The sequence below is a fragment of the Macrobrachium nipponense genome, chromosome 35 (assembly GCF_015104395.2).
Source record: "Macrobrachium nipponense isolate FS-2020 chromosome 35, ASM1510439v2, whole genome shotgun sequence".
In the NCBI taxonomy this organism is placed as follows: domain Eukaryota; kingdom Metazoa; phylum Arthropoda; class Malacostraca; order Decapoda; family Palaemonidae; genus Macrobrachium; species Macrobrachium nipponense.
Genome location: NC_061096.1, coordinates 30,547,386 through 30,568,734, shown reverse-complemented (window position 1 = coordinate 30,568,734; position 21,349 = coordinate 30,547,386). Strand labels below are relative to the sequence as shown.

Genomic DNA, 21,349 nt, shown 5'->3' with positions numbered 1-21,349 from the left:
AATTCGTCATCACTTATAAACCCTTTCTACACTAATGCAAGGAAATGAGTAATTCCTTAATTACGTGAATGTATTATTCCGAGTGATTGGTCTATCTTATTTACTTATTTTCCTAAAACTTTGTTTCTTGGGATTTCATTTTTATAATATTAGTATTAAAATATTATCTTAAAGTGTTAACTATCTCATGAGATCATTATTTACAAGAGACGTTCGTGCCGGAATAAGAAAAATAACTTGAAGATAACTTGCAGTGATTACAATCTCATGTCTTGATAACATGATGTCTGTCTGAGTGAACAACAGCCTCCTTTTTTTCGTTTTTTTTTCAAGATGAATAAATAATTACGGATGTATTCCGTCAGTCTCGGACAGGTGTAAAAGTGCGTTGGAATGAGGAAGTTTTGATCCACAAAAGAATAAACCATTCTTTGCCAGATTATTTATCAAATTAATATCGTATTTCCTGGAAGTCCCGCTCACTTCCCCTTCGGGAATTCAGTTCCGGATGTCAGTTTTAATTGCTTTCGATACCTGTGGGAATCAGGTGCTTGCTATGGCGTATATCTCTAAGCTGTATTGGGGATTTGGTCGTTCTTTGCTTCTCTGCTCTTCATTGTGGAGTGTAGGATTGTATAATTGGGCCATCTATATAACAGCTGCGGCGCTATGCTGATCCATTAATGTTTATATATCTATTCATGTCAAATTTATGAATATATATATATATATATATATATATATATATATATATATATGTGTGTGTGTGTGTGTGTGTGTGTGTGTGTGTGTGTGTGTGCTCTGCACGAGCGTTTATATACAATTCAACCATTAAATTATGAAGCAAGAAGGACTGTTGTTTGTTGTTCTGCTAGAATCGCTCCCTAGCAAGGGCAAAAAGTTTAAATTTTGAAAATTTATTAATAATATTAATATATATAATATAATGTATTATATATATATATATATATTACTATCTATAGAGAGAGGAGAGGACGAGAGAGAGAGAGAGAGATGAGAGAGGACGAGAGAGAGACGAGAGAGAGAGAGACGTTATCATGCTTTCTAATATGACTTCCTGACTTCCATGAGAAAATAATCTGTGCAAGTAAAGATCTTGCAAGGGTGCGGGGGGGGGGGGGGGGGTGGAGGATGCTTGCAGCGTGCAGGTATGAGCCTAAGTGCAGGTGTGACGCCGTCGTAATTGGTACCTGCGGTTATGAGGGTATATGATTGTAATAATTTATGTGCGTGCCATCCAATGGACCCTCGAGTTTTCTCGTTTGTCTCCTGTTTGCTCTTTCGTCAATCTCTAGTTTTCCTCCAATGTACGATAGTAAACAGTAAATTTATATGAGCGGTCGCTTGTGTATGAATACGATGTGTATTATCTTCAATCTTTGTTTGTTCATAAGGGCTTTGTTTCATTGTTCGAATTAAAAAAGAAATGGTTTGTATTTTGCAGATTCCCAGACCGGTATACAACCTTGTTCTTTGCCTTCCAGTGGAGAAACTGTTACAATCTGTTATTATCTGTCCGATATGAAAACGTCATCTGGTGATATTTTCTTTAAAAACTGGGTTTATGTTAAATCCTTCAGATATGTTACTTTGTTTTACATGTGATTTTCAAATCAGCTGGAAATATTTCCACGTAATTGCATGCCTTTTAAATATAACAAATATTGTACAGAACGTACAGAATTTTACTTATCAGCATATCTCATTATCAAAATATGCCGCAAACGTAAAAATTTGGTTAGGGTTCTGCATTTATGAATTTTTTTATAATCGGTGGTTTAGAACTCCAATTCCATCTGATTCCTTCTTCCACACCCCATTTTCTTTGAAATATTGCCATATTCGTCCTTATAACGGAACTGTATTATTTCTTTTTCTTTTTTTGCCACAGTTACACACGACTGCGTTTGACACTGTCATTTATTTCATTTTCATTATCTCTGTATTAACCAAAGACCCACCCACCCACCCCAATCTTACGAAACCACTCCCAAACAACTAGCCCTTCCACGCCCTCCTATAGCTAGTCGAAACCTATTAGATTACTGTGTACTCTCCTCTCTCTCTCTCTCTCTCTCTCTCTCAAAATAAGTTTCGGGTAAGTGAAGAGCCCGAACACAATAAAAGCACCTTCAGTCTATGGAATTGTAGCTCTCTCTCTCTCTCTCTCTTCTTTCTCTCTCTTTCTCATCACCGGCAAATCCTGCTCACCACCCAGCAAGCAACCACATCCCCTCCTCCCCCCAAAAGACTCCCCCACCCTACTCTCGCCCCTCTCTTGACTCTTTATATTTTCTCTTTTTTGCGTCGCTCTCTCTTTCGTAGCTCTCGAAGGTAATTTTCCGATGCCCAGACGTTCTCTCATTAGTTCTGTTATCAGCTTCATCTCTTTATTGGTATCTTTAAGGCAAAAAGAAAGACAACAGGTGTTTATCATTTGGAAATTATTATTAACCTTGCCGAAAGTACTACTCTCTTTTAGCTTTCCAATTCACTTGCATGAACGATACATATATATATATATATATATATATATATATATATATATATATATATTATATATATATATATATATATATATATATATATATATAGAAGAGAGAGAGAGAGAGAGAGAGAGTTAGTCTGTTTACAGATACAACTTTCCAGTTGCACATGTATTTATAATTGTCAAACTGATAATTTTGTGTCTTTTGCCAAACTTATCTCTTTCCAGTGATATTATTTGCCGTTATCCTATTGAAAAATCTCAATTTCCCTGTAATAACTACTTAATTTTGGACTTCGTAATTGCATTTCTTTCTCTCTCGGTCTCTCCCTCCGTCGTATTGTGAAATCACTTGTGACATTTTCAGTCACTAATTTAACATTAGATTCCCCCCCCCCCCCCAACCAAATTTAATATTTTTGTACAAATTTACTTCTACTACTGTATTCTATGCTTTTCCACTTTTTTTATCGATCTTATGAACCTTTATTTAAAATATATTTTTTATACGTGTTAATACGTAAATGATTTCTTCAATCCTGGCTCATCTTGTAACATTCACATTCACTTTTGATTTATAAAGAAATGAATATTGTAAAGACTTCAATACAGTTTTGTTTTTGACCTGGGAAAATTGATCTGACTTTGGGAGATTATTGGTGTCGAATTATTATAATATCTTGTTTCCCTCTCATTGTTTATTATATTTTCAACTTTGGATGTGTTCATATATTTTTTTTCAATTCTCTGCGTCAAAAAGAATTTTTTCTGAGTTCATGCACTTGTGTCTGTATGATCTTTCTCTCTGTCTCTGTCTCGAAGTTCCTCTCAAACGTTGTGTTTAAACAGTTGTTTTTCTCAGGATAGTTGGGGACTCTCTCTCTCTCTCTCTCTCTCTCTCTCTCTCTCTCTCTCTCTCTCTCTCTCTCTCTCTCTCTCTCTCTCTCCCATGTTAAAGTTGTCTTTAAAATGACACATTAGAAGTCTGCCTTCTAATTTTCACTGTATATTTCCCTTCTATTTGGTTTCTTGTGTTTGAAGTAATTTTGTTCCCGTAAACACTTCTCTCTCTCTCTCTCTCTCTCTCTCTCTCTCTCTCTCTCTCTCTCTCTCTCCACCCCATTGTTGTTCCTATATTCCCACTTTTATCTGGCCCCTCCATCTTTCACCCTCTGTATAGAGAATCCAGATGAAAAGTCTCACCACATCCTTAATATTCCTCTCGGGTCACTCTTGTGTGAAACATTAATTGTCTCAAGATATTATGCGGAGCGAATGAATGGACTCCTGATTTCCCTTTTTCCCTCGCTTTTGCTGCTTTCCTACTCTCTCTCTCTCTCTCTCTCTCTCTCTCTCTCTCTCTCTCTCTCTCTCTCTCTTTCGATTAAATATAATCTAACGATGTGAACGAGAATGTTTACAATTTAATAATTGGCAGTTAACAATGGCCAAGAGGTCTCATCAAAACTTGTTTATTTCTCCGCCTGGAACGTGGACGGATTCAAAAGTTCTTTCATTAACGAAATAAATTTATTGACGTATTTACTTGTTTTTTATCTTTCCGTCTGTGACTCAAATTAGCTATCAGCCTACTATTTTTCTTTCTTTTTCTTTTTTGTGGAATCTCCCGATCTCCAGATATTCATTGGAGGAATAAATTCATTCCAGCTCTCTGGCGAGGCCTCCTGAATTTCACCAGTATCTATTTTTATTTCTATTTCCACATATTTATTTATTTCTCACCTTTTCCTCTAACTTGTCACCCAGTAACTTGTCACTCTTTGCAGGCACTGATTTCCCGTAGGAGCTCTTTTGGGCTTGTTGACTATGTTCGCAAGGGGTTTTCAGCCAGAGATTCAAAAGAAGAAAGAAGAAATAAGAAATAACTCCGTTGATGATTAAAACAAACAGCGTTCCTAGCGGACAAATTAAAATTGAGAGGGCAAGTTACTTACAACCTCAGCATATAAGGGGAAGATGTGAATAAATCAAATTGATGTTAAGAACCCCTCAACGTAACAGAGGATATCGCTGCGGTTTTCCATTTCAGATCATAACCGCGATAGCGCTCTAGGGGAAAAACTTCAAAAAAAATAAAAATAAAAATAATAATAATAAAATCCCTTCCAATTGAGAAGCTTGAAGCTTTCCGCCGCTGGCTGTAGATAGATTATTAATCGGCTTTCACTGTGAACTTGAACTAGTCCTTGAAAGTCTTCTTCCTCCTCCTCCATCGTTTTGATAGCTTTCTTTTTCTCGTTCTGTGGAACGTTCGAGTTTTCGCAGTTTCGCTCTTCGTTCTTCTCCCCGAGAAGCGAAACTGAAGGAAGATACGAACCGTTTATCGATATCGTTTGTCATTTGTCACTTTCCTCGTAGGTGCGGCGTGATTTTGGGGGTTAAAGAGTCGGAAAATGTTGCTTGCGGCGCCGGATTGTTATGTTTGACTTTCTCTTCGTACGCATATAGTGAGGAAATAAGGAATTTCACCCCGATCGAAAATTGCTATCGCTTTCACAGGTTATATCTTTCTCCTTTGTAACGGTCATTAAGACATATAACACGTGGTTTTGCCGTGTTGGTAGCTATAAAGCTTACTTGAAATTCTTCACTGTAGGATGGCCTTTTTTTATTTTTTTTCTTATTTTTTTTTTTTTGAAGATCTCTTCGAATCGGGAAATAGTCTTGAATATATGTTACTGTAGCTAGTAAATCAAGTTCAATATGTGCAGTTATTTTATTACGATATATATATATATGTGTGTGTGTGTGTGTGTGTGGTGTGCGCGCCCGTAATCATTGTGCATTTTGGTCATAAGCTTTTACCACACACACACACACACACACACACACGCACATATATATATATATATATATATATATATATATATATATATATATATATATATATATATATATATATATATATATATACTATATACATATGTATATATATGTGTATGTATATTAAAAATCCCCTTAGAGTGTTATCATTCCATAGGTTGATAACTTTCTGGTTCTCATTAGGTATTTCTGAATAATGAGGATGCTGCCCCCCAACCTGGCTATGATCCACCAAAGTTGTAGTACCCACTAAATACGTGTTCCAATAAAGGCACATTTTTTTAGTGGGCAAGATTCAAACCTCAATGTACGGGGCCCCATTATGAACTTACATCAAATTAAGCAGGTTAATATGGAGATACTTATATTAATCTTTGATAAAACAGTTTAGTTACCGTGTTAAAAATACACATCGGTAAATATTACGTTTTCTATAACGAACCCCAAACATACGTTTTCAAGTAACACTAAAGCATAATACTCGCTATAATTGGTTGATCGAAAGTTAACTTTTCAACATTGATACAACAGCAACAGCAACAACAAAAACAATAACAATAATCAAGAATATAAAATTATATATGTTCACAGGTCGTATTTGAGCAGATCTGTTCCGAAAGTACTATTTATGTATCTCGTTAAAATAAAACTAAAGAAAACAAACTAGGTTTAGTGGCAAATGGAAACGACAGGTGGGGATGTCCACTCTCTACATAATACTCAGCCCTTTCCAAACTAACCTCCCATAGCATGGTAACAACAAATTTTGGCGTTACACCCTGTTTCTGGAAACGTCTGTGTGCCTGTTTCCTGAAAGAACCGTAGTGTCCCTACCGACGCAGGAAAAACCCATTGAATTCCTGTTGACGTCAACAAAGAATCAGGTTCCTGAGGGTAATGAAACACTGGCACCACTTGGAGCCTCCCCGTCACATAAACGAACGGTCAAGCACTTAGTACTGTTAATTTTCAGCGGTGTTCGCATATATATATATATATATATATATATATATATATATATATATATATATATATATATATATAAAGGTTTTTTTGCCACGTCGTCAAATTTTTTTTTTTTCCCGTCGTGGCAAAAAAACCTTTATTTATACATAGCATCACGTTTTATATACTTCGTGATCAAGTTATTCATATATATATATATATATATAGATATCCATATATATAGATATATATATAGATATATTATATATATATATATATATATACATATATTATATATATATATATATATATATATATATATATATATATATATATATATATTATATATATATATATGTGTGTGTATGTGTGTGTGTGTGTGTGTATGTATGTATGTGTGTGTGTGTGTCTGCGCGCGCGCGTATGTGTCATTCAATTGAATTGCACATAATTGTCCACTTTTGGCGTCTGTGACCAATGTTGAAACGACGTCAGTTTATAACGAACAATACATAAATAGCATGTGTATATTCAACCATCATCTAATTTCAGGTCGAAAAACTATTCGTCGACATATGCCTTTTAATATCCCCAATGTCAAAAACTTCGTACGGTATTGAACTTTACTCCTCTTTTAGAAGCTAATATCCATCCGACAGAAAAGAGAGAGAGAGAGAGAGAGAGAGAGAGAGACGAGAGAGAGAGAGAGAGAGCCGCGCATATGAAACAGGGAAACAGCAGAGAGGCTTCCGAAAGATTTCTAATTGTCGAAGGCACTGAAATTCCAGACTCGAAAGCTAACATCACACATCCGCTTCCGAGGAACATATATCAAGCCGACCACTTTTACTTGCAAGTGGCCAAGCGCTGAGAATAGCACGGACGGCCCTAAATCGCCGTAGATTATACAGATTACCCGAGTAGGCTTGTTTAGACTGCTCTACCCGAGGCTCTCTCGGGTAAATAGCGTGCCCGGGGGTGGGGGGGCGGGATGTTGGGGTTGGGAGGGGAGACTACAGGTGTGTATAGGGGGAGGGGGGTTTGGTGGAAGGAGGGAGAGAGGGAGAAGGTTGTAAAGTCGACTTCTCACATGGAGGAGTATCTTTACCCTTATTCACTCTTACTAGTGGGCATTTGGTTTTGAAAAACTAGTAAGCATTTGGTTTTGAAAAGAAGAAAAAAAAAAAAAAGATTAAGACAGGTCATATATCTCTGAAAGCCACAACTGTAAATTTCGTTTTTCATATTTTCTTTAGTTTTTTTATAGCATGAGTGTCCTCAAAGTCCGTTAACTTAGAATGATTGCGGTTTATTTTATATGGAACTTGTATAGTATTATTTATATCAAATTTATCGACGATGTTACTCCATGAAATATTCCCTATTGTGTTCTACTCAAAATATATCCCTAATTTTTTTCTCAAGCCATTTCTCTCAACATATCTTAACAACTAGCTCCTCTCTTACATACATCTGAGATGATCGTATATTTCTCTCGTGGTCTCTGGCTTTTATTCCAAATATCTAAGAAGGGTGACATGCCTCATGATTAATCTAATATCATAAATTTTGAGATCATTCATTTCCAGATAATGTATCTCAGGTACATCCTGTATCAAAACCTCTTCTCTAAGGCACTTAAAGGGTTTCAATTCAAGACAGACAGACTACTGCCTAACGTGAATCAGCCAAGCTCTGTGTCGCTTCCCAGACTTTGTATCGAATTTCACTCCTTGTTCCAGCGAAGACTGTTTTCGAAAAGCATTGCCGCGATAAACTCGAAAGACGAGTGCCATACGAGTTACCGACTGGAAGAGAAATCGCCATACAAATCACACTGGTCATAGAAAATACCCTATATTTCTCTTCTATATAGAACAAGGGCAGTGTAATTTGATAACACTGAGGAGGGGGAGGAGGAGGAGGAAGGAAGGAAAGGTGACGCTCTTTTCAGACTGGTAGTAGAACAGAGATGGAACGGGCTTGGGTTTCGCAAAAGAGAAGTCGCGAGAGGCAAAAGAAGATAACCAGAGAGTAAGATGTAACAAATGAGATATACTAGAAGTAAATAAACGGGAATATGTGATATCGAAAGAGAGTTTAAGAAGTCTAGACGCATAGGAGAGAGGAAGGTGGAGAGGGCTGATAGGAAACAGCGACCAGTTATAAAAATGGGAGAAGAAGAAGAAAGAAAGTTATAATGATAAAAGTCAGCCTGACTCGGACAAGCAAAATTACAAATTTTATATATATATATATATAATATATATATATATATATATATATATTATAATATATTTATTAACGAAGTACGAAAATCAAAAACCGACAAAGAAACAAGGTAAGAGAGAGAGAGAGAGAGAGAGAGAGAGATGCAAAATAGCCCAAAAACATGTTGCTGACCAAATCCGTACGATACCCCCCTGCCCCCTGTCGGCCCTGCTCTGCCCTGCTCTGCCCTGATACGCCGGTATTTTACCAGATCTTCCACTTTCTCCGTAGAGATTTAAGTGTCTTATTAATCTTCTCTCGGTTGGGGAAAAAAAAAAAGTTGTTCAGCGTTGGCCATTTATATAACTATTTTGTTCCTGCTTGTTTCTTGACTCTTCGAATTCGTTTGCTAAGTGAAATGTGATTATCTATTCCTTTCTCTCACTCTAAAGCATCCTTTGTCTCTCCGGTTGAACATACCAGTATCCATCTATTAGAGTTAAGTAATGACGGGAAAAATAAGCAACCGAGAGAGAGAGAGAGAGAGAGAGAGAGAGAGAGAGAGAGAGAGAGAGAGAGATTTTATTTTAGCTCCTTTTCCCATTCGATTGCGCATAATCAAGTGATTATGCGTAAATTTTGATATATATATATATATATATATATATATACATTAAGTAATAAATATATATATATATATATATATATATATGTATATATATATATATATATATATATATCTATATATACATATTATAATTTAAATTAAGTAAATATATATACCCATATATATATATATATATATATATATATATATATATATATATATATATATATATATAATTATATATAATATATATATATATTATATATATTATATATACATATAATTTAAGTATTTACACATACTTTAATATGAACTACGCACTATATATTGTTTTATGCATGTGCGATAATATTACAGAGCGGACGTACGTATACTTTAGCAGCTTTCTCGATAAGCGGGTATTACATACTACGCCCACCTTCTCACCTTACCTAGGGCCAATGCTAACGGCACCTGTATCATGTCCTCGTGCTGATGCTAGGTCATTGATAGCTATTTTAATCTCGTTTTCTTATTTCTTTCAACCTGCTGACTTCATTTTTTTAAGTCCTTTTATTTTTTTTATATGGGACCTTTGAATTCATGTTTTTTTCTAATGCGTACTAAATGAAGCATCGTGTTATCAGCGTTCCTCCAGCTCCATCTTCTCAGTACACAGTACAAATATACCTGTCTGTCTATCTATCTCATCTATCTATCTATCTATCTATCTATCTATATATATATATATATATATATATATATATATATATATATATATATATATATATATATATATATATATATATATATATATATATAGATATATGTGTGTGTGTGTGTGTGTGTGTGTGTGTATACACGTAAGTGCATCTGTTATTTTGTTAATAAACACAGTTCTCTCTCTCTCTCTAAGTAAATTATATCATATATAATATATAAATATATATATATATATATATATATATATATATATATATATATATTATGTGTATGTACAATGTATATATACCTGCGTTTAATGTTAATTTCAATTCCTCATCGCCACAACAATTCGTGGTTTAAATAGTAGTAATCTGAGACCAGAAATGCTTCATGTTTTAGTCAAGGTGACTGTATGGCACTGTGGTTCCAAGTGGTGTCATTTGTGAGAGATCCAGTGTCATTTGACCCTTAGCATTCGGGACAGAACCGTCGTTTGTTCTTCGGATAACTTTTGAGTTTACTTTATCAGTGACTGCGAGGCAACGCAGGAAAAACACGCACATTCCAAGTTATCAGCATCACAGAGAAATACGGGAAATGTATCGCTTGAAAACGGGCCGGGCTTAGAATTCACCTGCGCTTGGTGAAGTATCTTTGTGAAGTTTATTTCATTAAAAGGCTGTGATGGGGAGGTCCTCTTCAACGGACGGGAACTTGCTTTGCGTTTTGTGCTTAATTCTGACAAGCAGCATTTGTGTTGTCATCATGTACGCTCTTGTGATGGTTATCATTTATTTTTACTGTGGGTGATTCCTTTTCACTGATGGATTTTAGGCGATTGTGCACCGCTTTAGGGTTACAAATACGAGATCTGTGTCATCCGTCATCATGATCAGATGTTATCTTGAATTTATAAACATGGCAAAAGGAATTCTGATAGTGACTGTGCTTAAAGTGGAATCAATTATGTGATAATAGATATGGAACTGATGGATAATTAGGACTATTGCACATTGTATGAGAGTAAAAGGGTAATGAACTGAAGACAACGTTAAATTTTAAGATACAGAAGGTAATATTAAAATGGCAGTGAATAAATGGACGTATTTCTGTTTGAAATATTGACCCAGCGTCACATAATGAAATTCTTCCGTGGTGGACATATCGTCGTTGACCGACAAGTATACTGTCAAAGGAACTGAAGCAACTTGTGATACGTTTCCAGTCTCTACGCCAGTTTGTTTAGAGTAAATTAACTTTCGTTTGAAGTCTGTTGGGAGCACTGTTACATTCCTACTGGAATCGTATCCAAGATCCATTCTTGATTTTATCCAACTGTGGCGTTACGATTCCAAGAGAATCTGTGATATTCCTGCTGCTGTCTTGTCCTCTTTCGTGGTAAACTTAGGAATCCACGCTGCCGCCATGTTTGGGAAGCAAATGGCCGCTTTCTCTCCTCGAAGGAAGAGGCTGGGCGCCTCCAAATTCTTCGCCAAAATATCTTCCTCGCTCTCAGACATTCCGGGAGACGTCTTTCGAAGCACGCTGGAGGCAGAGGAGGTCACCGGAGACGGTAAAAAAGACGATTTTTACGAGGTCACGGCTAACTGCCTGCTGGAGGGATACGGCGAAAGTATCGCGGAAGAGGACGAAGGGGGAAACGAGGGAGAAATACCGGAAGGGGAATCCACGAACAGCCAATTACAGACAGAAACGAGCCCAAATGACAAATCGAAATCGGGTTTTGCAGGCAAAATCGTTTTAACAGATTCACTGAATACGAATGAAGAAGCTGCTTGGAATAAAGATATAAGCTTAGGGAATGAAAATAAACCAAGTAGCCCTAGAATGGTTACAACAAATCATTCAATACCACCTTGTGGTACACCACTATCAAACAGTACACCAACCAGTCAGAGGAAAATGGTGTCACCAGGTATCATTCTTTTTCTTTTATTATTTTTTCTTCTTCTCCACCTGCACCTCATGAGATTACACCTAGCACCCCCACCCCCCTTTATTCGTATCGGTTCTCCAAAGACTTACGTAAAGTACCTTTAAGTATTGCTTTAAGGAAATAATGACTCCATCTTCTTAAAGTACGAAAATAAGTTTGTATAATAAACAGCACAATAAATAGCATAATAATATTACTCTATACCATAATTAAACATCTGTTTGTCGGTCGTTCCAAAATATATCACGAATACTTCATGTACACGCATGTGTGTGTATGTGTATATATATATATATATATATATATATATATATATATATATATATATATATATATATATATATATATATATATATATATATATATATACACGTATATACAAACAAAAGCCATAGGGAAAAATGAAAATAAAAGACTGCCGTTATTAGTTGCGCCTTTTCGTAGCTATCCCATGAAATGGTACAACTAACAGCACAAAAGCGCTGGGCAGTCTTCTCTTTTTTTATTCCTTGAGGCCTTTGTCGACGTCGTCATTGTGTGTGTGCGTGTGTGTGTGTGTGCGCGTGTGTGAAGCCCACGCATATCAAACTCAAATTTGTTTTTGTTTTTCAACAGTTCGTGATCGCTCCCGTGTGGGTCTAAGGTCCTCCCTGCCCTTCTCCACAATGGGCCTACCATCTGGGGCATCATCTTCTGGTGTATCTTCTGGGTGAGTTGGATTACCTTCAGGTTGATCACAAGAAACGGTGACCCGTTGTCTTCACTACTTCTTTAGCCCTAAAAAAGCATGAGATATCACTACTCTTATTACTATCACTGCTCAGTTGAGTATTACTGCTCTTGATGGGGTTGTAGTGTACATCTAACACGTTTCTCTACCGTGTGCCATTACCCTCATTTACTCGATATTTATATCCCTAATATATACTTAATTATGAAGTTTAAGCTTCTTTTTTTCTGTGTTATTGGTCAGATGATAACATCACTAGCAATATCATCCGAGCTGTGGTACGGGAGACTAATATGTTTCATTATCAATAGTATTCTGTGCTCTACCTTTGTTATGTAGGCACCACGTAGATCATTATGTCATCACTTCACTCAATGTCTGAACTAATAATTTAATATATAGAATATTTCCTGTCTAAGAAGTTAACTGAAGCCTGCCGCCTATCCTCTCTTAATACCACTCCCGCAGGGATAAAACTTCTGCTCTTATTTGGTCTTCCACCTTTTTCACAGGTCTTCAGACACACAGAGCCAGGGCAGCGGTGGCGACTCAAAGAGCGACTCCCCAACACCCGAAGGATCGAGAAAGAACGGCGAAGCGTCGTCCAGCTCTTCGTCATCGTCATCTTCAGGAGTAGTTTCCGGCGTCAGCCTCCGGTGCGCAAAGGGACACGAATTGCCTGTAACGGCTGGTGAGTACCGAGTCAAAGTATAGTATGAACGCAAAAGAAAAATGTCTCCTCTTTTCCCTTTAAAGCATTGGTCTAGAGACGTAATTATCGAAGAATGTAATATTCTCGTAAATTTCTCTTCTTCCTGCTATTTATTCACTTATCAATTCTTTTGTTTTGGCTCACTTTCCGTTTAAATGAACTGTCTATAGCTGAGATTTGGCCACCATTTTAGGCCGCCCAAACTAAATAACTTTTACATTGAATGAGGCTAATCGACCAAATGATTCGTCTATTTTCAAATAATGAAATTTATGGCTCTGAAAATATACCACGAGTAATCCTACTAGAACAAAACTTCCATTAGGTTATTCTGTTTCTTAACTGCACTCAGTAATTATGCATAGAAAAATGCTCCTTTTTCTTGTCTCCGGAATATATGTGCGATCTAAACATATTTTTCCTTCCTAGGTGCCAGGGAATCGGCTGCCCTCCGACAGGAGGTCGAGACCCTGAGAGCAGAGATCACAAAAGCTCGCCAGACTATCCTTCATATGCAGGAAAGGGAGAAGAAACTGAAGGACAGGTAATGATTTGACTTTTCCTAGGAGATGTGAAACCTTATGGATGGAATTTTATAGCATATTAGTTTTATCTGCAATTATTTTGCAGTTGTAGAAGATAATTGTTCACAGTCTACGTTATACGTACATAACGAATGAGCGACTGGATTGCCTTTCATCTTCGGCAATGTAGTGTCAATTATATAGGCTGCGTGACTTTCAAAACAGATTATTTTCATTTATTCTATAGGTTTTATATATACATATATATACATACATAAAGTGCTCGCTGTCTAATAACACTGTATAGTGTATTTTTTCCAACCCAATAGTTTCTGCTGATTTTCAGGATTTTAATGACAGCTTAATTAATCTATTTGTAAACGTTCGTATCATTTATCTCGTTCTTCTCCCTGGAAGGTTGGGTGACAGAGCTTCTCGTGGCGTTGAAAGAGGCACTGGAAGAATCGAGAACCTTAACCTGGGCGAACGTCGTCCTTCTGCTCTGGTGAGGCGATACGGCAACCTGTACGCCCAGGCCAGAGTTGACACCTTGGACTCTCTGGATGCCCTTCCAGACCTCAAGAATGCTGAAGAGCTCAAATCTAAGCTCCTGTTTAGTGTAGTTGTGGTTGGTATTCATCCCATCAAACTGTATTTGTGGCTTAATATTCGTGAATATTAAAAAGGACTTGCGTTTTTAAGCGATGAAGATTCTTATACACACGCACATATGTGTGTGTCATATGTGTGTGTGTGTGAGAGAGAGAGAGAGAGAGAGAGAGAGATATCAGAAGTCACGGGAATGTAATAAAAGATGAAGTTACCAATTAACTTCTCTGGCTTTTGCTAAACTTGTCGTCAAAGAAGCGCGCACACTCACTCATATATATATATATATATATAATATATATATATATAGATATATATATATATATAATATATTTATATATATATGTGTGTGTGTGTGTGTATATATATATATACACACACATATATATATATACATATATAGCTATATATATACTGTATGTTGTATGGACATAACTTTTATATGAATTTCTTCGAATACTGAAGCAAAAAAAAATCATGAACAAAACTACGTGAAAACTACGGTGAGTGAAAAGTAGGTTTATTTGATTTCGACAAATAACGCGTATAACTGCTTTTCAGCTGGCTTTCCGATCTGCTGCATCGTCAGCATCTACGCTTAAAGAAGAAGTACGCCGTGTCATGCAGATGCCACCACCTCCATGCCATGGAGACGGGCACGATCATCAAGCAGCTTTCGATACCCAGTCACATGCCTTAGAGTTGGCTATTTCATCTTACGTCACTGCAACTATTGATAAGCATGATTTGACCAAGAATGTTGACGTAAGTACCTTCTGATTTGAGCTACAGCTATTGCTACTGAATATTTTTAGGTTATACAATATCAACTTATGTACTTTCATTTCATTAATAATAAAGTATAATGTACTGCTGTCTATAATGCAGCCACAAAAGAACTATAGACGTATATATATAACATATATCTAATTTCCATATCTGCCCTTCTTCAGGAGGTGTGCCAGCAAATATGGGCCACACTATATGACTACCCAACGCTGAAGACTTGCGAGGGGCTTCTCCAGTACATAAAGGACTGCGTCCGCCTGGCTTGGGGCCTCAGCAACCAGACACCGCCTTACGTCATTGACTACGAAACCCGAACCTTCAAGAAGGAATGCCACGTCCGCTTCCACACAGCGGATCCAGACAATGATGTCATCAAAACGTACTTGTGGCCAGCGCTGCTAGAAGGGCCTGGTGGTGCGTGCGTTCAGAAAGGTGTTGTGGTCACTTAAAGGAGGCAAGACGGAGAGGGCGTCTCTTCTGCGGTGGAAGAGTTCCTAATCTCTGGTTTGGATTCGGTCTTCATTGGTGAGTATGAATGAAATTAGTTATTTATTTTTCATTCATTACCAGCATATTTGAAACTCTCGTGATAGCAGCACCCTAGTGTTTTCTGGATGAAAATATGTTATTTCCTTTCATGTGATCTTCATTTTTACTGTTTCTACTCAATCATGATTGACTCCAGGAACTAGAATGGTTTTTTAATATAATCTACTTTTTCCAATGAGCGTATACATTGTTAATGAAAAGCTAGATGATTCACACTATTTCTGAACTTTTAAAGCAGTGACTGTTGTTCTTGGATACTTAATTAGAAATTACAGTCGTTGGAAGTGCGCATGATTAGTTACTCCTCAAGTTTTCACTGATACAAATTAAAGAAGCCCGAAAGAATTTTGTTGGGAGACCAAAATTTATTTCCAGTTTTGTGGTTAAGACTTCTTGTGGAAAAAATTTCTTGAAACTTAAGAAGCCTTTGAGCAGAACAATGGGTTTTTTTAAAACTGATAATGACCCACAACACAACAGTAATTTTACCATATTGAAGTGAAAGACATTCATTATAATTATTTATGCTCAAATAGATTTGTACAACAAAAAAGAGAGAGCCATTAGCTATTGTTAAAGTGTCGTAAGCAGCGCATTTACCTAATGTTTCTTTAGCAACATTTCCTGAAACCAACCCACATCATTGACGTTGTTATAACGCAACTGCTAATTTCAACTTTCTTCCAGATCGTGATTCGCTGGCCCCCACCGACCTACTGTACATATATCCCGCTGTATATAGTATCATGTTTTGTATGATAACGTGTGGTAGCTTTTCTGAGCAAGCTATCTTCGATGTCCAGTGGAATAACGAATCTATTTTTATGTATGATTAAATTATTATTAAATTAATAATACATCAAATTGATTTTATGGTATTTAGACCACAAAATTTCGCGCCATCAAAGGCCACCGGAAGAAGTTTCCTTTGCGATTTAGCGATTAAAGATTTTTTTTCGGAAAAAAACTTTTATTGTAACTTAATTCTTAATATCTATTTTCATTCAAATTGCATTTTTATAATAATTCCATGAATTTTCAAGATCAAGACAAATCATTTTTCCTTGTTTTATCAGTTAACTTCCTTTTATTACACAGTATTTTTCTTATTTCATAGTTTTTGATAAACATGCGGGAAACAAGCCTCAAAGCATTTTCATATTTTCAAAGATGAAACTCATTTCGGATTTCTGTGGACTAAATATATTGGTCTTAGTACAAAGCAACCAAATTTCAATTGAAGCAACTCGTTTAAGGATGAACTAAAAGGACTTCTGATGTACATAGTAATGAACCCTGTACAGGTATCATTATACAGATATTAGGATTAGGCGACTCTTTGTATAATAACTATGATTCTTTGTGTATAGTAAGGTTTTGAGTTCTTGTTTTATTATATGTGCATAGTAAGGTTCTTCTCATTTTGTATTAGTACTGTGCAAATGGGCTGGGTAATAAAATAAATAATTTTAACGAGAAAAGTTATGGAAAATCTCAAACCAATGTGAATATCCATTTCAAGTATTACAGACATTTACCCAAAATAATTCCATTATAATATTCTTTCTCTGGGAGTCTCCCATTTATTGATTTTCCTCATCGTACCCTTCCAATATTTGCACCTGGTTCACAGAAGCGTTTTCCAGTGTATTCTGCGTGAATATACCCCATTTAAGCGCTGCCAACACGGAAGATATTCAGCCTGTATACTTTTGATGGCACCTGATCCACGGTACCCCTTTCAAATTCTCTGTGACCTTACCGTGGGCGGTTTTTTAAAATGCCAAAACTGTTTCTAGTATTATCTCTTGTCCTTATGTTTTGTATTACTTCTAGTTTTATTTATTCAGGCAACTCACTCTCTATATCGTTATGTGAACTGGTCCGTCTGTTCTTCCCGTTTACGTCTATTCTGATAAATTCTGCCTTTATACTGTAATAAAGAATTATTATCCTGTCAGAGGGTTGGTAGATTAGATCTATTCTGAGAAGCTTCCAGCTCAGAAAATTCGCGCAGACAAGATGGATTCAGGCCCACCGTTAGAGAGAACGTGTTGCTTATCATTATTTCAGTTTTACGACCTTCATCCATTTCTCATTATTTAAAATCCCATCCTCATAGCTTTAACGTCTTCTCTCCCTCAAGCTCTGCAAGCGATTGAATTGTACCAATTCATTTTTGTTGTTCTGCAGGGCTTGCACATGATATTCATCTATAGGTGTTATTTGGTTAAATTTTTTGTTCTAATGTTCATGTAAAAATCTATTTTACGACTCTTCGTTATGCTTACAGATACTCAATAATGACACCGTGAGTTGGTATATCATACGTAACAAAATGCTACCAGTATATAAAGAGATTTTTACCTGTTTCCATTTCATGAAATGTTGTTTTTTTTATACTACGTTTTGACATATGTGTCACTTGTCGACGTGTCTTAGGAAAGACACACTTGTGTCTTTCCTCATCAGTACTTACAATACTCTTTATAATAATCCTTTACCTGTACATATTTATATTTTTATATAATTTTATGTCGTGGAAATATTGTACATCTATACTTAAGCATCTACTTTTAAGACTTTATGCCCAATTATGAAAGTATTATTTGTCTTTAAAATATATGTTTATTTTATGTTAGTGTGAACTCGAAAGCCTGACATGGACTGGAATTTGTAGATAGGTGCTGGAGGATCGTTCTTTGAAGTAAGAAGCCCTTTGATTGAAATTAACCTGCTGCTTATAAATGATAAAAAAACAAATCTAGCGCTTTGTTATTTAATCCGAGACACAGGCCACGCCCCAAGGTTGACATAGATGCCATTTACCTATGGATAGAATGCTTTTCACACGTTAAAGATTTCTTTCTGGAAATATCTAGCACCTGCATCATTCCTGGGAGGCGGTCTTCGTGTCTTGGCATGAAATAAAAGCCAGTAATATTATTTCAGTAATAAACAGGATTTTCCTCTCAATGCTTATGATTGATTTATATAAGCCCATGTCACATGACTTTCGATGAAACATTCTAAATACCTTAATAAAAGGGGAAATAATCGAAGCGCGGTTGATGCAATTGGTATTTTGCGTATTTTCATATTATATACTATTAAAGCCTATCTACCTAACACCGCAGATAAGCATTTCCAGCAAAAGAGGGTATTGTATCCGATGTCCCTTCCCTTTTGGCTTTCTTATTAAAAGAAAACTGTGTCCTTAGTTGTAAGACGAGTGCCATGCTGTAATATGGTGTAACCATGAAGAATTCTAATGTAAATTATATATAGCAATAAAGGTGATTAACAATGATTAATGTTGTTGTTGTTTATCCTTTAAAACTTTCTTATATTGATTAATCCACTTCACACGATAAGTTTGACCTTCTGGGCCAAGTCACAAGGTATATAATTCAACTCTCGTGACATGGTATGAATTCGCTCAGTGCATCACATCTCTGCTTTCACATTATCAAAAGGATAGAACGCAGTATTATTACCGTCAAGGGAAATAATACCGCTTACATACTACCAACAAAATTCTATGAAACTCAAAAGCACACCAAACAAGTAATTTTCCTATTGTACGCACCAGTTGTAGGTTGCTAATCAATGCCGGCCGTTTTTTCCTTTTGAACATTTTATGGCAAAAATTTAATGGGTCATACAACAACATAAATGAAATCTAGTCTTCGCAAGCTTTAGAAGAACAGCAATCTAGCAGAAACGGGAGCAATTCTAGATAAACTGGGTCATTTCAAACCCGTTTAACAATAAATTATTTCAATGTGAAGTTTTGCAGCTAAAAGATACATGATTTCATAAAATTAAAACGTTTAATCCAATATTGTGGGGAATGAGGTTTCCCACATTCATATACATCCTGGAGATGATTCTGATCTGACAACGGCATGAAATTTTGTGAAAGAAAAGAGCATTTTGAAAATGTAATACAGTCTCTTACTGAACAATTAAATGGTCACGCCTTTGCTAATGTCGCACACATATCAGTGTTCATAATGTACCGGGTGAACTTCCAGCAAAATCTTATCAGTATGCAAATTATACAATATACAGAGATAAATTAGTCCACTTACTTGATTTTCAAACTTTCAAGTTTTTTTTTTAAGTTACACGTCACATTCATGGTACCTAATTTCGTCACCAGACCTCTGCCGTGCGATTACAATAAGTGTAGTAACATTCTATAAAGGGTCTTCCACATTTTAGAGAGAATATGAATTATGGAATACTTCAGATGTTGGACGCAAGATTCACGTTATCGTTTACTGCTGTTGAAGATGGCCTTGTGCCAGGACGGTTTCTTCGTCACAGAGCATCCCTCCCGCCTGTCTCAGGTAGAGACGCAAAGTCAGTTGAAAAAGGAATTGGCATCCAATTAAATGTTTAATGCTTTCACCCAATAATGAGTTTGTCCTCCTTTCTCAGTCTCCTCTGTGAGGGCAGATTTATAAATAATGTGGCCAGTAGACGAAATTGAAGAGCAGGAAAAGGACAGGTATCAATATCCTTGTGACTTTCTCTATTCGGTCTTCGTGGTTGACTTGCGCGATGGGAGTCGCTCCCCTTTTGCTCTCGCCGCTTTTGATTGCAACTGGCTGCTGAAAGTACGTGAAGAAATTAATTCATGGTGCCATTTCAGGCTTGTAATCTCGGCTGAATATAAATTCTTCTCACTTTCAAAGGTCATAATGGTAAACTCTGTTAATGGTACGTGACCAACTTAAGAAACTCCTGGCATATATTAATGATGAGCTGAATTTCGGAAAGAAACTCATACCTGCACAGTCCTCAAAGCCGACTGAAAAGGCTTGTACTTCCTGAAGCTGCGTGTAAAAGTAGAATAACAGCTTAGTCATGCAATTGACATTTCTGAACAGAAAATTAGATTCCTGGGGTTTTGATAAAAACGTGAACGGTCCCTACTCAGGAGTATTCATTTGCAACAAATCTGAGGAAAAAAAATGTCCTGATATGTTAAGGAAAGAATTTATGAATGGACTATAGTAGTAGTGCTGTGGAAAACGTGGCAATTACTTAATAAGGATTTATTTTCAGGCTCTAAAATGAGGATGATACATCCCTGAAATATTCAGTAAATAATATCACACTGAGGAATTTATCAACAAACCCAAAAATAAACTCACATGAGAACGAGACCATACTCGAAAAGTATCAGGATGGAGAGCACGATGCACATGAACATCCATATGTCGACTGCCTTTATATAACTCGTTTCCGGACTCGACTGCCTTTTTTTTATGCAGTTGGAAGTAGAGAAAAAACATCGTTACGGAAAGACAAAACCTTGCCATCTTCGCACTTGTACGAGTTATTGTAACCATGAAAAGTTCCGCACACATGGTTACAACAGGTGTGAAAATAGAGAATAGATAGAGCAGCACAGCAAAAGAAACTTCAGTGAACTCTCTCTCTCTCTCTCTCTCTCTCTCTCTCTCTCTCTCTCTCTCTCTCTCTCTCTATTTTACTTTTAAGTTTGTGCGCGCAAGCATATTAGAAATTATTACCACGCGGTCATTTTTTTATATGCTTGACACCTAATTAATATATTTTATTTTTTATTGGTCCAAGTACTTTTTTAATTTAATACCTATCTTTGTTCTCTGCAAACCTTATATCTCCGCTTGACTATCAACAAAC

The 21,349-nt window shown here is 36.3% G+C and overlaps 2 protein-coding genes across 2 annotated transcripts in view; one reads left to right on the top strand and one right to left on the bottom strand.

Annotated features, from left to right (window-relative positions):
* The window catches only part of LOC135208546 (uncharacterized), a 265,440-nt gene extending 246,456 nt beyond the window's left edge, over positions 1–18,984 (top strand). The window contains exons 3-9 of the mRNA XM_064240850.1: positions 12,373–12,466; positions 13,000–13,178; positions 13,629–13,743; positions 14,141–14,351; positions 14,894–15,097; positions 15,286–15,646; positions 16,358–18,984. Of these exons, the coding sequence (XP_064096920.1) occupies positions 12,373–12,466; positions 13,000–13,178; positions 13,629–13,743; positions 14,141–14,351; positions 14,894–15,097; positions 15,286–15,570 (1,088 nt within the window). The 3' untranslated portion in view covers positions 15,571–15,646; positions 16,358–18,984. The remainder of the gene's footprint in view (positions 1–12,372; positions 12,467–12,999; positions 13,179–13,628; positions 13,744–14,140; positions 14,352–14,893; positions 15,098–15,285; positions 15,647–16,357) is intronic.
* Positions 18,985–19,897: 913 nt separating this feature from the next.
* The window catches only part of LOC135208310 (glutamate-gated chloride channel alpha-like), a 2,198-nt gene continuing 746 nt past the window's right edge, over positions 19,898–21,349 (bottom strand). Inside the window, exons 3-5 of the mRNA XM_064240413.1 lie at positions 20,836–20,940; positions 20,469–20,514; positions 19,898–20,289 (exon numbers count right to left, since the gene is read on the bottom strand). Of these exons, the coding sequence (XP_064096483.1) occupies positions 20,137–20,289; positions 20,469–20,514; positions 20,836–20,940 (304 nt within the window). The 3' untranslated portion in view covers positions 19,898–20,136. The remainder of the gene's footprint in view (positions 20,290–20,468; positions 20,515–20,835; positions 20,941–21,349) is intronic.